At 49.0% G+C, this 9,886-nt stretch overlaps 1 protein-coding gene across 1 annotated transcript in view; it reads left to right on the top strand.

Moving 5' to 3' along the window:
* The first annotated feature begins 1,143 nt into the window (after positions 1 to 1,143).
* Positions 1,144 to 9,886, top strand: part of Ldlrad3 (low density lipoprotein receptor class A domain containing 3) — a 215,182-nt gene continuing 206,439 nt past the window's right edge. Inside the window, exon 1 of the mRNA XM_023710744.1 lies at positions 1,144 to 1,201. Coding sequence (XP_023566512.1) covers positions 1,180 to 1,201 — 22 coding nt within the window. The 5' untranslated portion in view covers positions 1,144 to 1,179. The remainder of the gene's footprint in view (positions 1,202 to 9,886) is intronic.

Below are 9,886 nucleotides of genomic sequence, written 5' to 3'. Positions count from 1 at the left end.
TTGTGTGTCATTGTGTGTAGGAAGCCTTTGTCTAGGAGTTCTGGAGGCAAGCTCTTACCTGCTGGGGTCGCAGTCTAAAGTTGGCTACACTTGAGTTTTTACTTTGGGCCATAAAGAATTATTGATTTGCACTAAAATTAAATCCAGAGGTGAAGAACACTTCATAGGAAAAGTCCAGCATCTACAGATTTCTCAGGAAAGAGAGTAATAATGTGAATTAGAAGTATCTTTGAAACTAGGGAGATAGCTTAGCAGCATAAGCACCTGCCTGGCAACTGCAAGGTCCTCAGTGTGATTCCCGGTACTCCTGCCCCCAACAAAATAAAAAAGAAAGGGAGAAATAAACTCGGGCTGGCGAGATAGCTCAGCAGATTAAACACCTTGCTTAGGCAAGCACAGGGCCTGGCTTTGGTCCCTGGCACCACATGCCGTGCTGGCCCTGCCCCAAGCACACTGAGCTTGTGACTGACTATGGGCATGGTAGTGCCCACTTATAATCCTGCACTGGGGAGGCTGAAAACAGGAACATCATTATGAGTTTGAGCTGCATAGTGAGACCCTGCAAAAATACAAAAACCAATTACAAATATCTTTAGTTCCTGCCCCTCTCTCTCTCTTTTTTTTTTTTTTTTTTTTTGAATCAGGCTTGGATGAGGATATTAGCTGAGTGTGAGGAAACCTGTGCAGCCCAGACCCTGAGCTGTATTAGGACACGCTCCCTTCTCTGGTGGAAAAGCTGCTCTGTGACTGTGAAGAAAGACAGGCGCACACTGCGGTTTTTGGAGCATGAAGAGAGAGGTTTGCAGAAGTTGGGTTGAAAAGTCTTGGGATGGGGTACATGTTCACTTCCCAGGAGACCGAGGAAGAAACTGCTGGGGACACAGGGATTCCTGCGCTGACCCCAGGACTCTGACCCTGCTTTTCATGGGTTGGAAAGCATGGGAAGATGTGAAAGTGGTCAGATTTCCCCCGAGTCTTGGGAAGGAAGCCTCTCACGGGCTCACACTGGAACCGCAATGGCCAGTGAGGTTGCTACAAGTGCAAGACGCATAAAGGCAGGATTTGCACAAGGATTATGAGCGGCACGGATGGAGAGGAAAGGTGAATTTGGGCAGGTTCCTGGCTCTCGGCTGATGGGGAGGGGCAAGGTTCCTGGTTCTACTGGTGGAATACTGTGTGATGCAAGAGGATCAGGCTTGGGGTGTGTTTTTGGTATGCTCAGTCTGCAGGGGTTGGGACTGCCTTTTGGTGGCGGGGATGGAGCGGTGAGGTTATTGGCGATGGATGGATGAAGCAGGAAGAAGAGCGTTCATCTGGAGGCGCCCGTTTTGGGGTTCGACCGTCAAGGTTGACCCTCAAGTGGGCAAGAGGATTATCCAGGGAGGATGATCTTGCTCATGCAAATGGGAGTCCAGCTTCGAGGGTGTCGCAGCGTGTTGGAGTCAGAGGCCTCCGAGGTGGCTGAGCAAGAGTGGTTGGAGAGCCGGTGTGTAGGGAGCCTAGAGCACCACCAGGGAGGCCATGGAGGGCCAGCTTCTGAAGGTGAGAGTGATCCAGCTGGCCAGCAGAACAGCAGCCTCTTGTGAGTGATTGGGAGGCCACTGGCCTCTTTAGAAGAGCAGATGGAGGAGAGCGAGGGGGGCAGGATGCAGCTACCTGTGCTGGGATTGGAGAATGTGCAGACTGCAGGGGTTAAACCTATTTCAAAGTTAATCCTGGTTTCAGCGTGCGCGGGGCCTTTGACTTCTTGCCAGCATCGCTGTATTGAACCGCCGTCCTCATTAACGCAGAACCACACGGCAACGGGAAGACCCCGAGCTACACGGTGGGGCTCATTATCGAATTTATTGAAAAATCATTTCTTAATGAACAACTCCCTTCTCTGCTGTCTCGTCTCTCAGGGTCTGAGTCTATTGTGTTCAGTTCGGGGTAGAGCCTTTTACAGTTCAGCTCACCCTGCCTGTAATTATTAATCGTGTAGCTGCATTGTAATGGTATGCCTTGTGAAATGACATATTGTGTGTCTACACCACATCTGGGTTTTATATAATAGTAACTTTTTAATGGTGGATAATAATACCTTAACAAAATGAGCCCTCATTAATCTTATGGCCTCTATCTGCGTGCTGTCATAAAATGTGTGAAAATCTTAGCTTCCTTAGAATTTGTAGGATTTTTTTTTCCCCCTGCAAAGATTTCCTGGTGTGTCTGATGTGCAGTGAGACTTCTGATGTTTCAAGTCTGGGACTGTATAACTTCGATAGCAAGACAGAGTCCTGGAAACTTGTCCGGGCTGCATGCAGCCATTTCTGTTTTATAGATGAGGAAACTGAGGCACCAGTGGTTCAAGTTATTGATTCTCTGAGATTGGAAGGAATAGCACTGGAATTCGTAGTTCCTGGGTTCTGGGGCTGATTGGAATTGAGAAGAGCTGTGTAATCCCTCTTTAGCTTTTCAAGCTTGCTTTGTCTTCTGGCCAGCGTAAACTACCCTCCATAATCTGGGAAACCCAGGCTGCGTCATGCACACAGTGCTGTCCTGTTGATTGTTACCAAATCTGACAAGGCTCTTGCAGAGGTAAATTGCTCAACGCAGAGCTCCAGAAGCTTTGATGGTCCGGACATGCCTGCTAAAGCGCAGATTCCAACAGTAAATACTACTTCCCTCTGTCACTTGCTAGATGTAGCAGCATCGTTTGCTTAAGACGTCAGCTAATTCTTCCTGATGGAGGGCCTGTCATCGGCTCAGCGTGAGCAGACTGTGCAAGCAGGTTGGGCCAGTTTAATGGATTAAGCTATTTAAGAAAATCTAAAGAGACGTCCCAGTTAGTATGCATCCCCCTGCCTTGCTTGGTGCTCACAGGCCGGTGTTTGTGATTTCCCTGGCAGAGTGCCTCTTCTAATCGGAAATGATAAGCCAAACAGTTGTTCATTTGCTCAGACATGCTGGAAGAGTGTGGCTACTCAAAGGAACCCCAGAGGCTCTCGGATGCGTGGAGGATGGGAAGCAGATTTGACTTTTGGCCCTTTGGGGGTATTTCCTTCTGCTAGACGGGAGTGAGACCCACTCTCTCCCCAAATGGACAGCAGGAGGCCAGAAGTGTGTGTCCCCTAGGGCCAGCAACCTGGATTCTTTGGCCAGCTCCTTTTGACGAGCTGCTGACCTCTGGCTCCTCTAGCCCACCTGCCTTGTAGGGATGTTTTTGGCTCTTTAGAGGAGGACCTGCGTGTGAATCCCAGGCTTTGTTTGGTCATGCTAAGCATGCACATGGATATGATGAACATTTAATATTTTACCAGTTTCTTATTGTAAAGGACACATTGCCCTTAGTCTCCCTCAGAGTATGCCCCAGCTTCCAACACACTTGTCCCATCGTTCTGGCCACATTCTGAAGCCACTCTAGAAGTCCTCTTTCCTGAGTGCTCTGTCGTGGCTGCCTTGATGTCCTCAGCCGAGTCAAAATGTGTACCCGTCATGGTCACTCTGACCTTGGGGAAGAGCCAGAAGTTGTATGGTACCAGAGCTGTGAATCCGGGGTGCTTCTACGAGCCCGCCTGTCTGTTGGATGTCACTTGGTGGCAGCAGCCACTGTATTTTTGACCATACCATTTAATAACATGAAAGCGGACTTCCAAAAGTAGCATTTTCTAGCTTTAGACCATGGCAAGAATGCTGGAATATGTGTATTGAAAGCAAGGGAAGGATTTGGAAGGACATTAATGGCAATGCATATTCACGATATATTAGATCACTTTGTGCTATCTAGGACAGGCAGGAGGCATATGTTGGCTTGCTGTAGGGACCAGTTGTGTGTCCTCAGAAACAAAGGATGAACAAGTGGAGGACTGAAAAGGAACTTGGACATCATCTAGCAGTGCCTTAATGACACCCAGGGCACCTGAAGACTGGGGTGGTGAAGCAGTGTCCCCCAAATCCTGGCAGCCAGTCCCATGTGTTTTTCTGTTCCAACCTTCTGTGACACCGCATTGTGTGGGAGGCTGGGTTCCTGTTTATAGTTTAGCTGCTGTTAGAGCATCCTAGGGATGATCTGCACGGGCTCATTGTTTCTTAGGAATCACTGAGCTGAGCGGATTATGTCAGGAGGTTTGTACTGTGAGCGCCTTACCTGCATTCATAGACCCTGATGTCTGTCCCACTGTTCACCTTTCTGGATCTAAATGACCACTAGGTGGTAGCCATCCAAGCCCCATTCCTGCTGGCCTCCCGCCCTCCCTGGTGGGACTGTCTGTAAGAAGGCAGAGAGGGGACGGAGAACTAGCCTTTTCAGTACCTGTCACAGTATGGACAGTGAAGAGTCTGTGATGGCTTATGTAGGGAAGGCAGTACCAACCAATACTATTGCAAGGCATTAAACTCCAAGATGTAGACCTACCCTTTACCCTTCTGTTTTGGTTTGCTCTATCTCATCTATTTATCAGTGATCTACCACCTATCATCTATCTTTCTATCATCTATTGGCTACCTCTATCATCTGTCATTTATTCTATCATCTGTCTCCTGTCAGCTCTATTGTCTGTCTGTCTGTCTGTCTGTCTGTCTGTCTGTCTGTCATTAATCTAGCTAATATCTCTCTGTCCCTCAGTAACATTTCCAGAGCAGCGAGGCTGCCCCAGGCTTATAGATGGAGAACTGAGGTTCAGAAGAGGGCGTGTCACTTGCCTGACATCACGAGCTGGTTATAGGTTTAAGGGAATTAGACATTTGAGCCTGTATCTGGCCGACGGCTGCACTTGTACACATTCTTTGCATTTTAACATCTGTTTTCCCAGTAGAAACGAGGTGCGAGGCGGAGGGGTAGGGCTCTGTAATTTTTTTCCCTGCCCCCCTCATGCTTCTGAATGCAAAAGTTAGGGGCTTTCCTTAGCTGTCTTAGCACACTGTGGCCTGGCTGGCCCCCAGTAGCTCTCACTGAACCCCTGCAGCCTCCGTGGTGGGGTGAGGAGGCAGACGTGGAGAGCAGGGCTGCTATTCCAGGGAAGACGGCTTTGCTGTGGCTGTTCCGACCCTCGCTTCTCAGGGAGTCAGCATTTGGAATGTCTGCCCGGCTGGTTAGGCCTTGCTATTTTTATTTGTGGAATGCCATGGTTTAATAAGTTGGGTAGATGCGTCTATCATATATGTTTATTATTTCCCCCACAATCGGCTTTTAACCTGCAACTGTTGCTGCCTTTCAGAAAATGAAAAGAATTCACAATAGACTGAGTCTCCCGGATAAATGCCCTTGTATTTGGTCTTTTCCACTGTGAACACTTGGTCCCTTTTATCTCTGATTCCTTCATAGTTGAGAGGGTTTGGAAGCGTAGACCAGAGTGACAGATGGCTCCATGTGTCCCCTATAGATTTTTCTAAACTACTCTTGCAGCTTTCCTTTTCTCTTCTTTTGTGGCACTGGGGATCGAACCCAGGGCCTTTGCACTGAGCTACATCCTCAGCCTCTTTTTATTTTGAGACAGTTGCTGAGTTGCCTCAGCCGGCCTCACACTTGCAATCCTCTTGTCTCCACTTCCAAAGTTCAGGGATTTACAGGTGTGTCCTCCACACCCAGCTATAATTTTTATTCTTTCTAATAAATTTTATGAATGAAACCTTTTTTATAAGGGAAAAGAGAAGCGCCACGAAGAATAATCCCAAGTCAGATGGTGTGCCCAGACCCTGGGCCTAGTCTAGTCTAGTCTTTCGCCATGTTTGCCATGTTTCAGATTGTTCAAAGTATTTCTTTTCTTCTTTTCTTTGTATTTTAGGGAAAGGTCTACAGGGTGTTCAGGATCTCACTACTAGATCGGACTCGTAGTGATTCTCCTGTTTACAGCCTCCCAAGTGTTGGGATGACAGGTGTGTACCAGCATGCCCAGTCTCAATTGCCATCTCAGCGAGGCCCGGGGGCAGGGCTGGCACAGCAGGCCTGGGGATTGAACCCCTGGCACCCGAACGTGCTTGTGGGCACTTTAATCCACTGAGCTATTTTGCTGGCCCTTGTTTAAAGGATTTCTTGCAGTTGAAGTTCAGTGTTACCCTCCCTGATCTCATTGGCCAGAAGTGATTGTTGTCCTGAATTTGGAATTTACCTTTCCCACACATTACAAAAACCCTTCTTTTCTACCTGTAGGTATCCAAATAGCATGGTTTCTCGCCTTGTGGAGGTGACATACTGTAACTTATTTTTTACCTTTCTTCAGGTTTCTGGAAACATCCACAGTGATTTATGGCCGTCTGGTTAATTCAGTGACAATCATGGGTTCCATCACAGTGTGTACATATGTTCTATTTTTCCTCCTTTCTCCTTCTGATGAACATTTAGTCTATGTCACTGTCTTTTTTTTTTTTTTTTGTATTTTAGGGAAGGGTCTGCATGGTGTTTAGGGTCTCACTACTAGTTTGGACTCATAGTGATCCGCCTGTTTACAGCCTCCCAAGTGCTGGGATTACAGGCATGCACCACCACGCCCAGTCTCAGTTGCCATCTCAGCACGCCCTGGGGGCACGGCAGGCCCAGGGATTGCACCCCCTGTGTCACAGTCTTGTGTGACACCAGAGTCCAAGTGAAGTTTTCTTGCTGTCATCCTGTGTACAGAGCATGCTTGTCCCCAGCCTAGGCTTAGTCCCGGAAGAGGACTGACAGGGTCAGAGTTGGTCCACGACCTCCGCTCCTTGAGGAGCGGCCGAGTGGCTCTTTAGCGTTCCTCCACCCGTGCAACATGTGAGTGCCTGTTCCTCCTCGTCTTCTCGCCACTTGAGAATGTCAGGCTTTTAGATTTTTACAACTCTCGCGGGTGTGAGAGAGAGCTTCCTGTTCCATTAATCACCCTTTGATTACAAGTGAGGCTGAGTATGTATTAAGTGGCTATTGAGTTTCTTCATCAGTGGAAGTACCTGTTCCTGCATTTGTCCATTTTTTCTATCAGATCGCTTGTGTTTTCTTACGTAGTTTATAAGAAACTTCTAGATGTGGACGCTCTGAGGGCTGTATATGTGGCAGCTGTCATCTTCTAGTAAGTGGCTTGTCTTTGACCTTCGTCTAGGGCATCTGTTGATGACTAGCAGTTTCACTTTTTCATGGCATTGCATTTATCAGTCTTTTCCTTTATGCTCAGGGCTTTTGTTGAGACTTACTTCACAAATCTTTCCTGAGCTCATAAAGATATGCTTGAAGATCATTTTACTGTACTGGCCTCTTCCCTGGTTGGCATTGGTATTTTTCCATGCCCGCCCAGCCTTGGGGCATCTGGAGCCCAGGGCTGGCTGCAGAATGATTGCCAGCGTCTGTGGACAACCTGGGCTCCTGAGCTGAACTCGGGCACAATCCTCCTCCTTGACCCCAAGGCTGTTTCTGAGAGCTGCTGAAGTACTGCGTTGATTGGCCGTCTCTTAAGCCTAGTTTAGCGCCAGCCTGATAAAACTGGTTGTAAAGCTATCCCCTTTCCTCCCCTCAGCTTGGTTTCATGGCCCTCCCACTGAGGCTGCTGCTGGGAGCTGGAGCGGTGGAAGGACTTGGGGCCAGGCTGGATGGCTGCCGCCCCCTGCTCCCCCTCATTCCTGACATTCGCCTTGCCCTTGGGGAGGATGTGGGCACCATTGAAGACTGGCGCTGGGGGACCTACAGACGCTCTTCACTGGGTGTTGAACCCAGGGCTCTCCCACTCCAGTTTGCAGCCCACTGTAGTTTTTCTTTAGAGACAGAGTCGTACCAAGTTGGTTAAGTTGCTGAGGCTGAGCTGGAACTTGTGATCCTCGCCTCTGGCCCCATTGCTAGAGTGACAGGCAGGCACCAGGTCCATTGCAGTTTGAACACAAACTATAAATGGCTTCAAGGCAGGTTTAGATAGATTCTCAGAATTAAAGAGAACCAGAACTGGAAAGGGGATAGGGCTCTAAAGGTTGTGTCTTCCACCCACTGAGTCATTGTTCATTTACACAGTGTCTGCCGGTGCCTGGCCTCCCTGTTGGGGAGACACAGTGGCAGCAGGGCGGCCACGGTCCCTTTCATGATGAGCAGGCTCATTTCAGTGGGCTGGGTGTGATGGGACAGCGAGGAAGAGCCCTGGGGCTGGACACGTTATCATTTCTGATTGCTCTAAGACCCACCACTTATGGCACAGGAGTCGAGTGGCAAGGGGGCCACAGCCGGCCCACCACCTGTTTTTAGACACTCCCCAAGCTAAGAATGGCTTTGACATGCTTGAATGGTCAGGAAAAAGAAATCCCTATCATTTGCAATGGATTGTGATGATAGGGAATACTACCTTGGAGCCTGCACTAAGTGAAACGTTAATTATCACTCTCCGGAAGAATTCCATTCTTTGTCTTGGTAGTCTTGTATTACAGGGAATTATTCTCGGTGATGATAAAAATATTTTGAATTTCACCAGCGAACATTTTGTGGAATGTTACTTTCTCCCTTGTGTGGCACCTCCGTGGTATTCTTCATGTGACCTCTTGGCCTGTGTAGCAGGTGTATTTATCCTCTGGCCCTGTGCTGTTCTGTTTTGGCTGTGTGACCCTGGGCAAGTTCGCCCTTCACTCCTGTGCAAAACCATGCAGGGCATCCCTTTCGAAACCAGGGCTGTTGCAGGAAGTGGAAAAGAACTGATGTTAAAGCCTGCCGTGTTTAAGTGTTTTGATAGATGTTAGCTCTTCCCTAGTGGAGAGCCAGTAATCATCAGCTGGTTGAGGGCTGTTAAAGAGAGCCTGAGGAGGGGTGCGGCAGGCTGGGCGGGGCTCAGGGCTCCCCCTATAGGTTGATGCTGGTGCTTCTGTCAGGTCAGGAAGTGGGGACCTTAGTCTCCCAGGGCCTGCATCCCTGTGGCTCTGTAGTCCTCTCTATATTAACGCTATCTTGACATAATTTGCCTCATGAAATGCAATGAAGCATAACTAAAAAATATAAGTAACAGCTTCAGGCCCCTAATGAGGCTATAAATACAAGAGAAAACTAATTTATAAAGCTATCTCCTGGTGAAAAACCATCCCTTGACTAGAACTCGCTGTTTTCTCTCTGCTTGCCTCATCAGTACCGGCTGCCGGCTGCCTTTGCTAAGCACTGATTGCTTTGTAGTGCTTCCTGCATCTCCCTTGGCGGGAGAGATGCTCCAAACACTGTGTGATGTGCGGAAGCCAGCGGACAGCTCAGCCTACTCACTGCCACGAAGGTGGCTTTCCCATCCACAGGTTGTTCATGCTGTGAGATTTCGTTCAGAGTCAGGGATGGTGTAAATGTAAGTCTGTAACTACCAAGGCTCACTGGTTGTTTTATATCTTCTCAGCAATTTCTCTGAGGTATAGCTTCCTGGAACAGGTGGGTAAACTGAGGCAGGAGCCACTGGAAGGAGCTCACAGCTCATGGTCCAGACTGGGCTGCTGACTGGAATAGGCTCAAGTGTGTAGAGCCCGAGGTGCATCCTTGTCCCAGACTCGGACACCCTCATGTGACTCCTTTCCTGTGACGGCCGGAATGCTCCCCATCACTGAGGCCTGGCACGAAGCAGTTTGTTGAGGACCGAATGGCGCTGGAAAGAAATGAACAGGGCAGATGTCTCTAGTTTCATGCCATATTGTCTGCACCATTTGGACCAATCTAGAATCAAAGGGACTTTGGGGATTTTCTGGGGATGTTCACTGCAAATCATGCAGAACTGCACACGTCGTGGCCTCACCTCTGCCTTTGCACGGACTGTGTGTGTGTGTGTGTGTGTGTGTGTGTTAAGAAACAAGGCACAGACCCAGTCCTAGCCCAGGTCCGGTGAGTGTGTGGAGAGCTTCCTGCTACCCTGAGCCGGCGGGACCAGTCCCAGCCCAGGCGCAGTGTGGGCCAGACCCTCTCCCATCCCCTCCAGCCGCCCCACACCACTCTGCCATACATCCCCACCCC

Source organism: Octodon degus, unplaced genomic scaffold (assembly GCF_000260255.1).
Source record: "Octodon degus isolate 3935 unplaced genomic scaffold, OctDeg1.0 scaffold00018, whole genome shotgun sequence".
NCBI lineage: Eukaryota > Metazoa > Chordata > Mammalia > Rodentia > Octodontidae > Octodon > Octodon degus.
Note: the sequence above shows the minus strand (reverse complement) of the source record. Positions and strands in the feature narration are given on the sequence as shown.